The following is a 19,219-nucleotide window of genomic DNA, read 5'->3' on the forward strand; positions in this document are numbered from 1 at the left end:
TTAGATGTCATACAGACACAAGCCTTAAAGGGTTGGTGAATGCATTACGTCAATCATTGTCGTCCAAGTCCTACGAAGACCCCAATGTGTTTGTGTGTATCTCTGTTGTGCAATGATTTGCGTCATCCAGCCCTCGTCTCACTAGAGGGCAGCACTGCCGCACATATATAATTAGAGGTCATTAGGAATCAAATCTTTGTGCACATTAGGCTCATTTTTACCCTAAACTAGTATTTTAAACTCTTGCTTGCACCAAGAATAATTTATTACAATACAGCATGAACTTTAAAGTGTGAACATTTGTGCAGGTCTTACAGGCTGGACCGATCAGTAGTTTAATTTTAGCAGGATTCCTGTAAGTGTGTTCTTACCTACAGATCCATAAATGAACAATGCAGCAGCCACTTAATCCTGTACTTGAAGCAATTGTTTTGACATTTGGGGAAATGCATTTGCCGCAAACTACGGCGCTGACGACAGCTACTGTAGGTGATAAAATAAGACATTAACACCTACATGCAAAATGAATAGGATAAGATAGCATATCTACAAGTACAACCACAGGTAAAAGTGTCACTCGGAGCCAACATTCCTATGACGTGTCCACGCGGGAAGGAGGGAACCGGCCTCATGTCCAGTGTAAGCGCCAGACCAACCACTGTGCACCAGGGTGTAACCGCTTCCACCCCAGGCCACACACTCAGGAATGTGCTGCTGGTGTTTTTCTGAAGTGGAGACAATGAGCCACAAACAAAAGCTCTTTGACTATCTGAAGAAATTCCCACAGAGCTCCGGGACTTCAAACAGCTAACGTGCATCACACAGACGTAATGTAAAAAGGCAGCCTGGCATCAAGGTGCACGGATATGATCGCTCACGAAAACACAATTGTTCATGCTGCAGTGGTGATCATGAAAACAATGTACTGTAAGTGCTATTAGGGCAAACTGCTTCTATTTTAGCCCCATTAAAGGCTAATGTATGTTTTGACCTTGGTATTTGTATACGTTTATGGGATTTGTTGTGGAGGTTAATTTTTGCTGACTGTGCTCCACGTCTGCACCGCCATGAAACCAACGTTCCTCTTAGCTGACTAAACGAAATAAATTCATCTCAGGAATTGTGCTGTGGAAATTGGTGGCTCCCAGAAGCTGAATCTTAAAGCCCCAAAATAGCAAAACGGCTTCTCTGTCGTCGCAACAGTAGGCCTGGTTTGGCTCCTACTCCACTATTTAACTTTGTGATCCAGTCCTAGGGACCTCTTCCGAGGACCGGATGAAAGTTTACGACACCACATCTATGCACACAGCTACGCTGGGCCCTTGGAATGAAGGAAGGATAAGAAAAAGAGTGACTGACCGAGCAAAAGATGTTTTTCATGTTGTGCAAACTTTAAATGGTGCACAGGAAGAAAACTGCACATGCATTATTTACTTTTTAGTCCTTATCAGCTCTTTAAATTAGAACGAAGAAGAAACATTGATTCATGTTGTCTCTTTTATAGTTGTGAGATATAGACGTATACCACTGGGCTCGGTTCTGGTGTTTGCCATTTTCCAACCTATGAATATGATCTTTGAATGGCAGTGAGTGGTAAACAGACGCTTATGTACAATGTTGCTTCTCGTTCACCCATTCACACACACACACACACCGATGGTGGTGGGTGTCATGCGGGAGCAACTTGGCCTTCAGTGTCTTGGCCGAGGACACCTCGACACGTGGCCAGGACGGAGCGGAAAATGATTTGACCGTAAAAACATACAAATCATATATTAGTGCCTGTAGTTATTGATGCCGTGATGCTGTTTTTGCAATGCATGAAGAATTTCTAAATAAAAGTGTCAAAACGCGAATATCATTCGCACTTATTTTAATTGGCATATCACTTTTGTCTTTGTCTTCATCTTCTGCGTTCACTGCTGTCCTAACGGCTCCATTTGGAGTCAGCATTAATGAGTAAAGCTAATCTCATCACCTGTTAATGTCCTCATTGTGTTTTTCCTAATTGCTGCTGACATACACCCACATCTCAGCGGCTAATGATCATTCAATTAAAAAGCTTTTCTCCGGAATCACAGTAACACTGTGATGTATGGGGAACAGACAGAAATTGAAACGAACGATGAATAATGGAGGAGGAAACGGCTCCAAAGTGGCAAAGAAACAGAAACCTGATGTTCCCTACAGTTAAGATGATGGACTGTCTGCTGGATGAAAGAGGAACAGCGTGTAACACTCTTGTTATGCTGGACACGGTATTTGTTATTTGTGGTAATGCAGCAATGCAATATCTGAAAAGATACCGTGAACACTTGCAGTGATGCCATGAGGATAAGTCTGCAACAGCAAAAACTGCATGATGACAAAAAAAAAAAAAAGGTAAATACAACTTTTCACTTCATGTATGTGTATTTTAGCAGAAAATAACAGCCCAGATTAATGAAGGTGTTGGTATATTAATCCCTGCAGAAGACAATCTGGGCTTGGGTGATACTTTGCACACATACAGTAAGTGATTCTTCCAAACAAGCAAATCATGCCACATCATATTGGGCTCGTCATTCCTCAAGACCACAGTGAGTAAACCGTATGACTCATCGAGCCGTGAGCCAGTAGGCAGTCCACATGCAAGGACGACTAAAGTGCAAAAATAAAAAGAAAAAGAACATTTCCTGACTCACTATTGTATTTTTTATTTATTTTTTCTCCCCTAAACCAGCTCTGACCTAATTGGTCAATGACGGTACTACTGTGTCATTTCTTCCACTGCTGGTCATTCCCACACTGGCTGCTCTGCCAAAGTGCCTCGAGGAAGGCGTTTGCTTGGTCTCCGTGGAAACTACCACCCAAAACTACGCAGCGTGTTTCTCAATGAGTAGCGATTAAGTCGGTGATCTCCTCTCCCATGGGGCACCTGTCCTGAAAGTCACAGCTCAAAACCAAAATTGAGCAAAAAAAAAATGCCACAGAAATGAGGAAATCAGGCGGATGCTGCTGTGTCAGAGCTAATGATAATCCCTCAGACACAGCTTCTGCAGATGGAAGACTCCGGATAGCGGCAGCAGGGCTGGATGGCAGAGATTGCAGAGGGCCTCAGGCAGAATGGACGGGTATTGCAACTGTATTGCATGGCATTCTGTGCATGCCCGTGCGTGTGTGCACACTGGATGTGTATAAATGTTTGAAAGCACAGGGTGAAGTCAGGCTAACTACGGTGAATCGCTCTGTAATTTGGAAACCAAAAACCTTAAAATAAATAAATAAATAAGGAGCACAGATGGTGTCTGACAGCTCTTTATTTTGCACGTCGACGTGTGTTTAACGGTTTAACTGTAATGTTATTGTTGTGGGTGGACTCCCTTTGTAACCATGGGAGCAGGACATCCGGGGACGCTAGTGTGGCTACAGTTGGGTGTCTGCACTGCAGTCATGGGCAGAAGTATCGGCACCAATAAAACTTCTGGGTTTTTTGTTTGTGTGTTGTTGCAAAAAGTGCAAACACAAGCAACGAGCACGCGAATACCAGAACCTTTGCAACTGGAACAAATGTCTGAGAGAAGGGTTCCATTTTATTTTTTTGTTATACTTTTGCCTGTGACTGTAGAACAACGCCCATTTGCGAGGGTCCAGCACAATGGAGAAGTTTAATGGATAAGTGGTTTATTTGAGGCTTGTATACGTATTTGTGTTGTGTTAATTTCTTTTTATTTATGTGGATCTTTTTTTTTTAAAGTTAGACTTTTTGGGTTTTCATACTGCACAGAAACCTTTGCCCTACATTGACCCATTTGGCTGCTGTAATGTAGAAATGTCCCCACCGTGAGACGAATAAAGGTTTATCTCACCTCACTGGTCCCTCATTGGAACCTTTTCAATGCGGCATCTGGAGGCTACTGTGGTTTTCACTCTACCATTGACAAATTGAGAACCTAAAACCGGCAACTCTCAAGAACAAGATTTTGCAGAAAACGTAACGCGCGAGCACCACGATCTAGTCTTCGGTGCTGGCTTGGTCACACGAACCCACGTCAGCGTCACTTTCCTTTCACATCAGGGTCACCCTCTTTGCCCGTTTATTGTCAGACGCCTTCAGGCAAGATGCCACTTCCAGACAGAGACGGCCGCTCAAGACGCACAACAAGGATATGAATGTCGTCCAAAGGGAAAAACCACAGCTCACGTTGGTGTTTCTGCTGGTGAAGAGTCATCTGCACTATGGTCCTATAGCCGACCGCACTCTGGCATTTGGTAGGAACAAAAACTCTAGACCCTCTGGGAGATCACTGCCCTTCCCCCGCTTCTAAATGACACAGTTCCTTTCCGGCTGTGAGGCCTCCTACTTATCACCACCTTCCACACTTAAAGCAGCAGCACGTGGTGGCAGCTTAAGGTAACGCTGGCCTGTGACTCTACAGCCGACGTCCACTTGGAGACAAACTGGGAAGCCAAAGCGGGACGTTGCATCCAATAGACTAAATGAAGCAAAACTAACTAAAAGCTCACAAATTCCTGCACACTTTGACACAGGAGACCGGAGAATCAGCTGAGTCTTTCCCGGCTTGACATCACACTCACTGCAGGCCGCAAATAGGAGCTACAACCTGAGGCGTCTTTGGGAGCCGACATTTGGTCTTTAGCCCGGAGAGCATCAGGGCAGTTCAAGACCTCAACCAGAGGAGGAACCTTATCCGCCTCCTCAAGGACCCTGCCCTGTCAACTGCTGAGACTGGCTCTGAAAACCAAACAACTACGTTCGCCTGGACTCGCCTGGTTGTACATTTGTCCAGGGAGAAACGCAAGTGCTCCGCAAAACCTTGGTCTTTTTCTCCAGTGCAGTTTAAAAGGGGATTTACCCAAATATTGGCTGAGCACCGTTGTACATTACAAGTACTTTATAAATGTTACAATGCAGTAGTGATGCAATCAGGCTTGACAAGCTACACTCACTGGCCACTTTATTAGGTACACCTGTAAAATCCAACCCAATCCAATCCAGCAGCACCCCAATGAGTTCTACTTTCACATGGTTATAATTTCTCAGTTTTTAGCTTGAAACTTATCAGAAAGGTAATAATTGGGGGGTGGAGATGTACTGGAGTGCACCCACATTCATTTTAAGTAGCCCTGCTGACCCTCTACCGACCACAGCAAACCTTCAAAATGGTACATAGCACTTTTCAACCTTAGCACACAGAACACATTTCTCATTCACACACAAATATACACACACACACACACTCACACGATGCCACGCAACACACTGGCCTGACCCACAGGGAGCAACTTGGCGTTTAGTGGACACTTATGGTCAGGTGGAGATGGGATTCAAACTGCTGACGCTGTGATTGGTGGACAACTGCTCTGCCTCTGCCTGTGTGACACGGACATGTGCAAACGGCAGATTTGTCGTGAGACGTTTACATTGTTCACAGCAACTTTTACTTCCTCTGTCGACTCAAAAGTTCTTCTGGCTCAAGACGAAATTGTGCCTCGTTTGCATGAATCGGACGATGAATCTTCATGACATGAATCTGCGCATGTTTGCTCAGCTCGTGACCTTCACTGTGAGATAAAACACAATCCAGCAGAGCACAGAGCAATGCCTGGCAGTTGCACATACATCCTCCTTCTTCTTGTGTCTGACTCACCCGGCAGGACTCTGGCAATGATCTCCTAAGAGCTATTACCCAATTATTAGGGAGTGAGGCTTCTAAAAAGGAAAACAAAGCGTGAGTGACAACGGATAGAGACGGTGAAACGGCACTTAGATCTTGATTAAATTGAGTTTACTAAAAATCATGGTTTACGTAATAAAGTCACAATGTAACTGGAAAAGCCTGATTTATTACCATGTAAACCAATGCAGTTTGAAGAAATTGTAGAAATATGCTCCAAAACCAAGCTCCTAATTTGATATCTTATGCCAAATCCATAGCTTAAGTTGCATATTGTAGCTTTAAAAAAAAGTAGTTTCTGTGATCGTTTAAATAGCTTCTCGAATGATCTATGTGAAGGAGCAAGACTGTTGGCGCTTTATTTGAATGCAAACACATTTGAGGTTTTAAAACAAGTTTAAAACAGGAAATGATGATTAAATTAATCATTAATGAAACTATAGTAGCAACTGCAAACACACCACACACGCACAATAAATGAGCTCAATGTATAGAGCTACATTTCCTGTAACAGCTGTGGTGACATAGGCCTACACATGCCTGCAGAAGATCAATGCACATCATGGGAAATCAACCACAGATTCATCGACATAATAGCAGCACGACACCTGCAAACAGGCAGAAGCCATAAAGCGACATATGGAATATTAAAGCCGTAGCTTACAGACCTTAACAAGGAAAGCCAAGCTGCACTGAGCCAAACGAGCACATCGGATCGATATCATATCAACATGAAACGGAGCTGTTTAATGTTGTTGGTGTGGCCGTGACTGTTACCAAAAGAAAGTGTCAGGTTATAGTTTTAAATGGGACATGGTGTTAAGACACAGAGCTGATCTGGGAAAAACCTCGATTTCCACCAAACGCCAAAGGAAACTTTATTCACAGTGTCAACTGTGAAGCAGGAAAAAGAACTTAATCTATAGAGACGTGCCACCTCAAAACGTGTGTATCCATGAACTAACACACACACACACACACACACACACACACACAGTAGCTCCCTGGTACTGTATGTTTATAATTCAGAAATGATGTTGCTTACTTTGGAGAGCACTCTCATCCCTCAGCATGTCCTTCCGTCTACTCCATTTATACAGCAGGAGTCGACTGTAGAGTTAAGAGAAAATGCTGATGTTTTAAATTAATATCTTTGGATTTTCTGATTTCAAGCGGTATAACGTTCCCTCTTCCCTCTTTGATCTACCATGCATATATTTCCATTCCACAGCCACTTTAGTCATGTTTTCTTTCCTTACTACTTGTATCCCTCTTACCCCCCCAATCTACTCTTCAGCCCTCTCTCCTTCTGACAGATGAGTGCGGTGAGAGGTCATGTGGTTGTGATTAGGAGAGCGCGGCCTCGGCACTCGGCCCCGCTTCCTGCCTCTAAACTATGAGACTTTCAGTCAGCTCCGAGAACAGCTGTTAGCCTTGAGGCTCGGCCTTTAAACTCCGCAACGTATAAAACTGCCTTTAACCTGTCTTCACAGTCTCAAAACATTGATCGTTTCCGTCACAAAAACGCCATCTAATTTCCCTTCTGCTCGATCAGTTGCATAACTGTCAGAAGTACAGAGGATGTAGGGATGGAACACACCTCACAGTAGTACTGATACTTTAAAAGGCGATTGTATGTAATGAGTCCATTTAGAGTTTAGTCTAATTTGATTGGTTTCTTTTACCAATGGGCTGATGTTGACTTGATGTCGAGTATTCTCTTGCTGTACACACTCCCACACTTACGGAGAATGCTGACGAAGGCGAACTCATCTGACCACATCACTCTTTTTTGACATCTGTGCAGACCAGTGCTTTTGGTTTGCACCGCCGAACTCTGAAATATGCATTCAGCCTGGTAATGAGGGCTTTGCGCGCTGCAACCCTGCAATAAGATGCCTCTCTGTGCATTTGTCCACGCACTGCGATCACATCCTCCTGCACTGATGTTCTCAGTCACCAGCGGAGGAATTGCTCCTCTAATTTCCTGCTTTTCCTGCTCAGGCAGATAACACTGTAATGCTGTAATTGGCTTGCTCGGTTAATCAGACTTGAGGGGCCTTGTGGCTGTAGTTCTCAAGGTGGTTTGCACATCGTTTACATGATATACTACTGTATGATTGGGCAGCATGTCTTCTGAGGTACTTGCTACGATGCGAGCTGCGTGCTTGACAGATTTCTAGTTGTACGTGCTCGTACTAGGAAGTTACTCATAAACAACGGCGTAAGACGGCCAACGCAATACACAGCAGTAGTACAAATCAACCCGTCCCCATCATGCTTCTACATTGGCACAGCCTTGGTCCTATGCCGCCTGTCAGCTCATGTTTTGGCGCACAGCTGGGATAAGTGGAAGTGAATTTATGCCACCGGATCGTTTATTGTTTAATAGGATTTGAGTAAAACAGCATCAACTGGCAATCTTGTAAAAGTCGAGTTAATTGGGCTAAAAGCTGTAACTGACACTTTATTAAAGCGCTGTGTGCTGTTATATATTTAAAGGGCAACAAAGTGAGCGTATATTGAGTTTCGGAGCAAACTTGTTATTCAGTAGCTAATTCTCCGGTTTATTGGCCTGATTGGGCTGTAAAGCACTGTTGAAATTTACGGTCCTCGAGTATTTTTGGTTAGATGCACCTTTTTTTTTTGTTCAGTATTAAAAGCTCAGGTTAGACAAACCTAATCTCGCCAAAATTAACAGGCACTAATGTGAACGAATAGCGTGCACAATGGAACAGTCTCTGCTCTCTAGTTTGGGCTGAGCTGATGATCCAGGAAACTGTTCAGATGTCCTGCTTTGTTTCCCAACAGAGCTCTCACATCCCCACTCACGGCTTAAAGTATTTACAATGCTGCAGTCTGCTTTTCCTCCAGCAAAGCATTAGAGCTAATGGGAGAGATATGGCCAGACAGATGGAGCTGGCATTGCTGCAGAGACCCATCCACTGTCTCCAAGGCCTCAGATGGGTTTTTGTTTATTTTAGAGCATTAGCCAGTTTTGGGGGGTTAAATCTCAAATAGCTTTTCCCTCATAGCACTGAGGAGCTTGATTGTGAGCCAGATCTCAAGCTGGAAGGTGCCGCTTCTAAGAAAAGAGAAAAAAAAAGAAAAGATTAGAATATTAAATAAATAAATAAATAAACTGTATATATAAAACAACATTTCCAGCAAAAATGTGGAAGTGATCGTGCGTGTGTTCATCGTGGTGAAAGAACATGCGATATTATGACATGGTATTTGTAGACACAGGCTCCTGATTTCACATGAAATTATAAAGACGTTTAATTTCTTATAATTAAGTATCTTTTTGTTGCACAGTGATACAAAAAAAAAAAAACAGCTATTATACAGCTATTTACAGGAACTGCTCTGCAGTTTGACATATTCATTCTTACAGAGCCTTCAGTCCATTTCAAACTAATGTATTGCTGAATCACCTTAGTCGTTTTTATTCAACGGATATGTTGGGATATGTTTGAAGGGCGAGTTCATCGCAACCCCAAAAATTACAATTGGAATGTTTGTGGTGTTCAAGGCAAAAAAAACGAACACTTTTTTAAATAGGAATCCTTCTCCACCATCCTTCTCCAACACTCGTGAGAGACTAATAGGAGGATCCTTACATCAACTTGCCACATACAGGGCCGAGCTCTAGACATCCTCACTGTTCCAAAACGTTGAACACAATGCAGAAGGGAAATGGGAAAACTACCTGTGAAGCCAACATGTATTGAATCATTTTCCAAAAAATAGAGAGACTACATCTAAAAATGCACCTCAAGCACGTTCAGAAAATGGTCCAATCACACCAGAAGTTTTTTAGATCTGATCCCAAACACAAAGAACATCAATCAGTTAACAAGAAGCCACGGCTAGAGAGTAAAATTACATCCTGTAATATAATAAATGCAGTGTCATTGAAACTAATTGCAAACATTTGTTCTACTGTATATATATGATATCACTGACAAGAATATTCTGGAGCAAACAGAAGCAGTTTTCTTGTTCCGTGCAGTAGCTTAGTGCAGCACCGTCTAATATTATTATACCTAGGTGATATATTAAGGAAATCGAATTTGAGCCATCTTCCTGGCTACGTGTGGAAAATTCCTTGTGATTCAGGTGAAGTGACTGCTCTTAAAGCTATGGCAGCAACTCTCCCCGAAACAAGAAGCGTCATCGTGTGATTTAACTTGTTGCACAGCTTTGCGATTCCTGATAACTGACACGAAAGTCCCTGAAAGGAGAAACCCCAAGAGGAAAACTAGCACAGCACTGAACTAAGACAATTCTTTTACTTTGTACAAATTCATATTTCTAGTGCAATTTCAAGTCCTTTCAATTCTTTCCTATTTGTTTGCTGTGCTACTTTTCTCTTGTCCTTGTCCTTTTTGGATTCTAACATTTTTGGGCAGTCCACATTTTGGAAAGCACAGACTGTTTCTCTCCAGAGGGAAAGTGATATTTAAAAGCACCAAACTTGTAAAGTTCTCGATGTAAAATCAGTATCCATGGCAATAGGACCCAGACTTTCTGCCAGTCCTCTTACGGTTCTGTTACACTTTCTTTACTGGAGGCTAGGCGCCACCAGGTATCCACTGAAGGTGATGTAAACGTCCACGTCGTCACTGTATATGGCGTTCTCCCTCTCCCTCTTGTAGAGGCGGACCCAGACCTCATCGTTCAGGGCCAGATCCAGCATGACGCTCTGACTCTGCATGATGGACCTCTCACTGGGCTGAGCGTACAGGATCACCTGCTCCTTGTCATTGTGCATCAGATGGAGATAGGTCTCCTTAAAGTTCCAGGTATGAATGTTGACGTTGAAGAAGTAGATTCCCGGCACGTAGCAGTAGAACTTGCCCTTGAACATGTTGAAGTGCTCGTGGAGGTTGACGAACACGGTGTCGAACACCAGCGCCTGGTAGTAGTCCACACTGTGCAGGGACTTGCGGCGTCCCACTGAAAAGGAAGAGTGAGGGATCTTGCAGGGGTCTCCGGGGGCACCAGCCTGGCCTTTGCTGCCCTTAGGGCCCACGGGCCCACGATAGCCAGGGGGTCCATCCAGACCTGGTTTCCCAGGGGTTCCCTTGTCTCCTTTGTCTCCTTTATCACCTGAGTGGACAAGAGAAAATACCAGTGTGGGAAAATACATCAAGTGCTTGATCTGAACATTTCCAACTTTAGATAAACATTTCCAACTTTAGATAAGTTTTTTTTTTTTTTTTTTAACTGGGGAACTTTGCTTATTGAGATAACAGGACTTCTGTAGGTTCAGGTCACATAATTCTGACTGTACCAAAGACCATTTTTAAGAACAGAAAGATTTAGAGAGGGGATTTTTCCACTTAACAAAAAGCAGCTCATACAGAGACAATAACTAAGGTCTGAGAGTTAATATGAACTCTTTTGCTGGCTGTCCACACAATGCCATTAAGCTTTTGTTGCCTTTAATACTGGTTACAGGTTGAAAGCAGCCGACTAAGTCGTACTTATAAATCTAAAAGGTTCGTATGCTTATCTTAAAGTAGAGCTCTTCTTGGGCTGTAACAGGACAAGAGCCATTTGAAAAGCCACACACTGAACCTGAGTCAAACTAATCTCTGATCTTTATTGACCCCTGCTGAAGACCAGAAGGAATTAAAATCAGTTTGATGTGATTCGTTTCTGCCTACACAGGATGCTCACAGGGAGAATGCTGAAATGCCAAAACGGGCCTGAGAAACAGTGGTCAGTGGTAATGAGAAATTGTTAGTTATGGGGTTGTCATGGGAACTGTCCAGGCACTGAAATACAGCAAGTGGCCATCGGGGCCATTTTGTGTCTTTTAAAGACTCAGTTGCCTTTAGCTCCTTAGTAACACGTAAAGAGCAAAACCATCTTGTTTGAACTCTCTAGTCACAAATTGCGACTCTGTCCCATAGTGAATTAAAGAATGTAGCTCAGTGGTCTGCACAGCATTGTCTCTGACACAGGTAAAACCCGTCACAAAAGACACGTAACAATTTGCTACACGTCCAACTAGTGCTTGGCGGCGTCATCAAGAGAGTGGTTAAGTGGTTGCCATTGCTATTATTACACCAAAAAAAAAAAAAAAAAACCCGTCGCTGTGAAATCCTCTCACGTCACGAGTGAAAAATGCCCAAACGCTTCAAACAACGAACAAAACAGCTCATTGAAATTGTTCAAATGGTGACGGTTTGAACAATTTGCACATTGAATCATGCGACGGCACACTTTTCCACTGGCTCTGCTGAGGTACCGGAACTCGTCAAATGATAAGATAAAGTAGGATTTAAAAAATAAAGAGAGAAGACTAGAGCTGGGATACAAAAGAAAAATAATTGATCCCACAAGGGGAGGTTCAAAATAAAAGATCAAAGCAACAGAGAAAAGCATCCAATATTCATACATCTACTGATATTTCACACAGACACAGTCAACACATAATTATTTCTATCTTTACTCTTATATATGTACACAGTACATGACACTTTGGTATAAGCTGTGCTCGCCTGAGAAAGGGAAACAACTGCTCCATAAAATGTTGACAGGGTGTAATATAAGTAGCTCTGTGAAGCTCTTAGGCATTGGGAGGGAAGAAAAACTACATAAAACAGACTTCTGTAATATCTTCCCATCCTATCTCCACAGTGTTGATAAAACACTTGCGGGCTGGACAAGCCGCACAGGAAGAAAGGGATCGCCCTGCCCACACCCACCATAATCAAGACCTTCTGGAGACTTGGACTAAACACAGCTCTTCCTCTCCACACAGAGACAACGATCTGTCCGGCTGCGACCAGTGTGAACACGTTTTCAACGAACAGCAGCTTGATGACCGCGGGGCTGAACTTTTATCCTGCGACTTGTATTTCTTTGTCCTGTTTCAGCAATGACTCAGTTCGATGTGTGTGAGCGATACATTTCATGTACATGCACACACACACACACACACACACACACACACAGAACATTCTCAGATTTTTCCAAGGAGCAGTTAGCGAGAGTATGCGTGTTTTGCCTGTGCAAATTGTACGACTGTGCTGTAACTACATTTGCTCAGTTGTGTGCTATTTTACACGAGTGTGTAACTGCACGTTCTTGTGTTTTTTTTATGTGTGTTTCCCAGCACATAAGCAGCATAACAGTGACACAGTGCAATCTCTCTTTGTTTGCAAAGTACATCAACTCGTGCTGTGATTCAAGGGATGATAATCCACTTATGAACAGTTTATCTTTATTTTATGTGACATCGTTTAATCTAAAGCAACTCAGGAGCCACAAAATGGAGAAAATAACTAACTGAATAAATAAAACACTAAGTCAGGGAGAAGAACTAAAAATAATAACTTTATAAACATAAATTGAATCGTCGGATGTTTGCATCTACTTTCTGTCAATCAGTCCTTTTTGATACCATGCTGTCTGGTTAGTTTGTGGCCCAGTGTGAAATGTGGCTCAACTCACACAAGCTCTCTCCATCAAATTTAAACAGACCTTAAGTGCTTCCGATGGAAAGGTTCCCGAGTTCTTCTGTGGTATAAAAGTGCCTTAAGTGCCCAAAAGTATGTGTGTGCATGCAATAAGTTGATTCAAAGGAGTAAAAGTATAAAGGAATTCTCTTATTTGTGGTTCAGCAGTTGGCCTAGTTTGGGGATTAATCCCGGGTCAGAACAAGCTTGGCTTGTCCACTTATCACAAGGATCAATAGATAAAACAACGGGGTGATGACACATCTTTGGACTGGCTGATTTGGCTGCCATGGAGCTGATATTGGACACACATGTTCTCACAAATCTACCGCCAGCAGTGTAGATGGCTGTTGGTTGTTAGAAAGTATTTGTGTATTTACAAATTCTCACATTATGATAAATCTTTCTGTCCCTTTCTGTTCTCTTTAGATTTAAACACAAACTTGCACATGTAAATAAAGCAACACAAACACACTCTGTATTAAGTCTGACTGTATGGACATGAGCCAACCATGTGAAAAAGGAAAGGGTCTTTATAGGGTCGCACAGTTTCCAGCAGGCCTGATTGGGAGCTTTACGCACCGGCCAGTTTAGTAGGTACACGAGTTCCACTACTCAATATTTCCAATTTCTAACCAGACAGACACATGGCAATTGCAATCCCCATCCCTTTATCATCACAGTGGACAAATCTTCCAGCAGAATATTGCACCGTGTCCCAAAGTTAAAATCATCTCAAAGTGGCTTCTGGAACGTGACATCTAAAGCCTGATCTGTGTGAGATCAGGTCTTGTTTTGGCAATCAGGGTATGGATCTTAGATTTGTGTCGACTTTCCAGAAGTTTACTCTGGTCCAACATCTTGAACCCAAATAAATCGCCGATCGAATAAACGGCTCGTCCCTTCAGGGGTCGCCAACGCGGAACACGTGGTCGTTTTTATGCCGGATGCCCTTTCTGCCACTACCCTCCCAATTTTTTTTTATTACAATCTAGGTTTGAAGTGAAATTAAGTTAGAAGACAAGATTGTTTAGCATTTATCCCCCTTCCAGACATGGATGGAATCTGAGATAACGAGAGAGACATGAGGTAGGGATATGCTTCTTTGCAAGAATACTCATAAATTTTACAAATGTTTTTGTTTTTCAATGATTTGTAGACAGATATTTCCAATTTCTGTGGCAGACTCGCTCAAAATCTATTGATCACTTGGTTCTTTGGTCTAATTTCCTTTTCAAAGACCGTCTCATTTTTGTCTAAGTTCCACTTAACCGTGAATGCACGATTACACTTTTGCAGCACTGTTCCATTATAACACACATGATTACCCTTCTGATTAAACGGCAGCCTTGCTGCAGACACACACAGCCATCTGGAAAACCACAAGTGGCAATGAGGAAATGTAGAGCACAATTATCACAGATATTTGTGGTGGGGCTGTTTTTAAGTGAATGAAGATGCAAACTGCCTTTAAAAACTGTTTTTTTATTGTGGATCTGTCATGTTAATTCCTGCGAAAACCAGGAACGTTTCAAACAGAAAGACAAATTCAAGTGCTGCTTAAGCTGAATACAAGTTACACCCACTGGCTATCAGGAGGTAATCAAGGCTCTGGTACCTTTGAGGATGGTCATGTTGATGACAGTTCGAACCTCTGGCATTTGATATTGGGCTGTAGCCGCTGGGGGCTCTTGGTGGTCGCAGCACCGCCTGCAGCTTCTGGGAGGGGATCTGGAGGGGGAAGGGACACAGCAAACCAAGGGAAGGAGCAAGAGCAGCCTCAGATACACCACAACCATGGCTGCCACAACCTGAGGGTAGGGAGAAAAGAAAAAAAGGGGAAAAATGAAAAAGTTGGAGCTACAGAAGACAAGACTGGGCGAGAGGTGGACAGCTCGCTATCGTCTCTCTTCCTCTCTCAGGACGCAGAAACAGAAAGACAGCCATTCACACCCATGGGCATTTTGCAGAAAACCAGAGTAAACCCCACACAGAAAGGCAGCAGCTGGCAGGTTGCTCCACTCCACCACTGTGCTGCCCGCATGAAACCAACATTTTCCAACCACTTTGTTTTTTTTGTTTTTTTGTGCGGTTAACTGGCCAAGTGTAATTGCATTTGCATGACACACACAGTGGAGTTCGAAGGCGGTTTCAGCTCAGAAATTGAAACGATGAAAGTTATCCTCAGAAGTCCACCCAAGTCTTTGTAGATTTTACATCTGTTTAGTCAGGGAAGTCAGACATGGAGAGGAATTCCACCTTAAAAGCAGCAGAGTTGTACGTTTCTCCACAGCTGAATGCTCAATGTACAGCTCAATCTTACAGAATGCAGTACAGCCCAGACATGTATTTTGAGTGAAGGGTGCAGCCAAAAATCATGGATAGATTCCAGCGTTCATGGAAGCCAGTCAACATCTTCGCATGTAATCTCTGGCAGTTGTCGAAAGACTGCTGTGTACAATATCACTCGCTGAGAAAAGGAAGGAGGGAGTCGTGTGGCTTCCATTACACATTCATACACACAGACCCCATCTGCAGCATTTTCAACTCAGCCATCTCTCCCAAACTGATCGTCAGGTCCCCGGCCGCACACATTTGGTATCCATCCATTTACTCTGACTGCGTGTCCAGTTTCGGGTCATGGGGTGGGGGGTCACTGCTCTCTCTCAGACAAACACAGACAGACAACCGTTCACACTTAACACCTACGGGCAATTTAGAGTCACCACATAACCTAACATGCGGGTGTCTTTGTGGGAGGAAAGCTGAGTTTAAAGGTTTTCAGCATCTTTTAGCTCATTGTTTAGGTTGTAGAGCTCAATCATTATCCTTATACAGAGGAAACTATATGCTTCTCATGTTTTCACCACCAAATTTATAATTAATGAGGTGGCCAAAACATTAGAACCACCTCTGCTTGTAATGCACTTCAGTACGACTCCACTACCCACTATGACCGCAATAATAAACAGAGAGTAGAATTATCACCTCTCTGACAGTTTCAACTGTCAGACTGAGAGCACTCTGACCATCAGCGCATAAGAAGAAATCACATTATGACCCACGCTAATCGATTCCGAACTTCTTCTCAGCCACATTTTTAATTAGGAGCAGCTATAAACCGGCTGCGGTGAGTGATGGTGATGTCTGGAGCGTCACGGCCCTTAGCTTTCACAATGAACGGCACCATGCAGCTCCTACATGCAGTAGCTGTAACTGGTCACAAGGTTCTATGCATTTATCTCGACTCGTTTCTCATTAAATACCAGCTCAGGTAATATTTTCCTTTCTTTTTCTGTCCATCCCCACTTTTAGTCTGAAATCCCCAGGTGAAACATAAATCTGCTAAAATCTAAGAAGCAAAAGAGAAAAACAAAATGAAAAGCACACGGTAAAAAAAAAAAAAAAAAAAAAAAAAAAAAAAACTATATTTTTACTATATCATATATCATATATCCATATTATAGGTTTACTGTATAGAGAGCCCCCTGGTGTTGGGGATATTGTGGAAAACAATATAAAAAGATAAACAATTCACAAGTACATTTTCCTGTGGACCCACAATGCCACTATAACTAATTGTGTAATTGCAAAATTAAAATAAATAAATAAATAAAATAATTTACACTTTACATCCGTAAAAGTATTGGAACTGAAATAAAATTTCTCCTTGCAAATCAAATATCATGCAGTTCTCTCTACATGTACATGCCGTCTTTCCATCTTAAACCCAAATGTCCTCATTTTACAGAAAATGCTAATTAATTGGCTTTGCCGTCCCAGTACTTTTGGAGGGGACTGTAAAAGTGTTTCACATGCTCTGCAACCAAACATGCTGACACACAACCTGCAGCGTATTTGCCTGTTTATTCCTGGCGCCAGTGATGGTGTATTGAGCTCTGAGTGCGTCTAAAATGTGGGTGACCCTCACTTTGTATTGGACCCCAACACCTCCTGTGTAGACTCAGCGTCAGAACCAGGTGGGGTTTCCAACCCCACCTTGACTGAAGCAACGAAAATCTGGTAGATCCATTGATTTTGTAGTTCTTCTGTATGTTTTCAGTTCAGGATCTCTCACAGCAGTTTTTACGCTTATGGGAGTTTGAAGAAACTTTTACAGTTCACAATGTCGTGTTTTGTTTAAGACTCGTCCTCTGACTCTACAAAAACTCAATAATTCAATATTGTTTGAAGTTTTTTAACAAGTTTAAAGTCTGGCATGATTTTAATCTGATTTATACAGTATTTTAAGAGACTTCAACATAAAGGGGACGACGAGAGAGATGCAGTAAGTGAGAATGAAATGTTGCAGCATCTTGGGTTTTACGAGAGTTTCACTTCTTCAATGGGCTCCACTTTCACTCCATCACATCCAGCCCTGTTTTTATTATAGGGGACAATACTGTTTTTCTGCCCGTCCATCGCTTTGGAGCAGACTGACACAGTTCAACAAGACATTCATCCCCCTCAGGATAAATCAAAAAGACTTAATAGCCCAACCGAAGACCCTTTGTTTTGTCCCTTAAATTAGTTCTAGGAAATAGCTGCAAACTGTACTTGGAGTTAAGTCTAAATGTGTTTGTTTGCATTTCTGTCCAAACCCACGTTATCATTCTTCCACCCATTGCGTAACACTACCTAATCTATTACATCACGACTTGGAGCTCATCACCCTCCCATCATCGCCACCACCCATCCACCATCAGGACCCCTTACAGGAGGTGCGCGCGCGCCATTTGCACCAGATATCACGGGCACGACGCTTCGCACGCCTTGTACTCCACACAACCACAACGCACATGCTACAGTCATAATGAATTCGTTTAAGAAGCCACGTCTACAACGCCACAGCATCAGTTTGGCATGCAACTGCAGACCGGATAGACCATGCGCGCACACACACACAAAACCCTAAAGAGAGAAACACGCAAACCTCGTGCACATAAAGCAACGTGTCAGGCAGCGTGCACGGGGATGCTAAACGTAACTTTTCCAGTGGAACTGCTGCTGAGTTGGCGACTTGTGAATAACTTCTTCGATCCTGCAGGTCTCTGCAGGCACGCAGACGCGCCGCCGGGTCTTTCTTCTCCATTTATTTCTTTATTTTTTCCCCCCCTGAGCCCCCCACCCCCACCCCCGGAGGACCATTATTATTATTATTATGCAGAGTCGTGTCGGCTGTGACAAGGATTGTCAGAAAGACACTTCCTTTCAGAGTGGCTGGTCGCTTTTCTTACCTGGTGAAGTTTTACCAAAGCGGAGGAGAAACAGCAGACGGCTGGTGTCAAATGTAGAGGAGGAACTACTGAGGAGAAAGCTCCCTCTCCCTCTGTCTCCCTCTGTCTCCCTCTCTCTCCCTCTGTCTCCCTCCCTTTCTGTCTCAGGACTCGCATTTGCTTCCCCCAAAGAACATGTAAAGTCAGCCTTTTTCCTCTTCCTCCTCACTTCAAGCCGTTTCCTCCTGTGATTATGTCCTGTACCACCACCCCCCTTTCCTCCTTACATTCATCCCCAAACTCCACATCTATCACTCTTACTTGAGACAGACATCCAGAATGTTTATAACACAGAGCTAAAACTGTCATCACCCACTGGAAAAAACAAAAAAATGAGGTCAACTGTGTCTGTGTCTGTCTTTGTGCTGTTCACGTTTCACTTTGCAGAGCTTCTGCACGGTAACAACTCGTCTTCCTTTACCACGGCTTACGTTGCTGGATGCCAACAAACTGCGTTATGTCATTTCCCCTGAACTCAAACTGCACAAATCCCACTGGGGATGCTTCTTTTATATTACAGCTGCCAACTTTACTCTACCGCTGTGTGTAAGAAGCCCCCACTGTAGTGCCAAGATAATAATAAGAATAATAACATACTTTTGTCATATTCTTGTCATAAGAATTACGTGCATGAAGAGATACAGTCATACAGAATTCAAAACTACTTTTTTTGTATATAACATGACATATATAACATAGATAAAAAAAAAAACGACAGCTGTCACTGGTTTATTGATGAGCAGGAAGTGCACAAATCCACATTCAGTCCTTAGCGTAAAGCTTTAGCACA

At 43.0% G+C, this 19,219-nt stretch overlaps 1 protein-coding gene across 2 annotated transcripts; it reads right to left on the minus strand.

The window, feature by feature from the left end:
* Positions 1–22: 22 nt before the first annotated feature.
* c1qtnf6b (C1q and TNF related 6b) lies at positions 23–18,561 on the minus strand. 2 transcript variants are annotated; one of them, XR_010913850.1, is made up of 4 exons: positions 18,391–18,561; positions 14,772–14,964; positions 10,159–10,793; positions 23–8,763 (listed from the first exon to the last, which is right to left on the minus strand). XR_010913850.1 is itself a non-coding variant. In XM_067497194.1 (3 exons), exons 1-3 carry the CDS (start codon positions 18,544–18,546, stop codon positions 10,246–10,248), a joined length of 897 nt encoding a protein of 298 aa, XP_067353295.1. In that variant the 5' UTR covers positions 18,547–18,561; the 3' UTR covers positions 8,963–10,245. The 2 variants fall into 2 exon arrangements, 1 of the variants encoding a protein (XP_067353295.1); XM_067497194.1 differs by lacking the exon at positions 23–8,763 and having other exon boundaries at positions 8,963–10,793.
* Positions 18,562–19,219: the final 658 nt, after the last annotated feature.

The sequence above is a fragment of the Channa argus genome, chromosome 3 (assembly GCF_033026475.1).
Source record: "Channa argus isolate prfri chromosome 3, Channa argus male v1.0, whole genome shotgun sequence".
Lineage (NCBI taxonomy): Eukaryota > Metazoa > Chordata > Actinopteri > Anabantiformes > Channidae > Channa > Channa argus.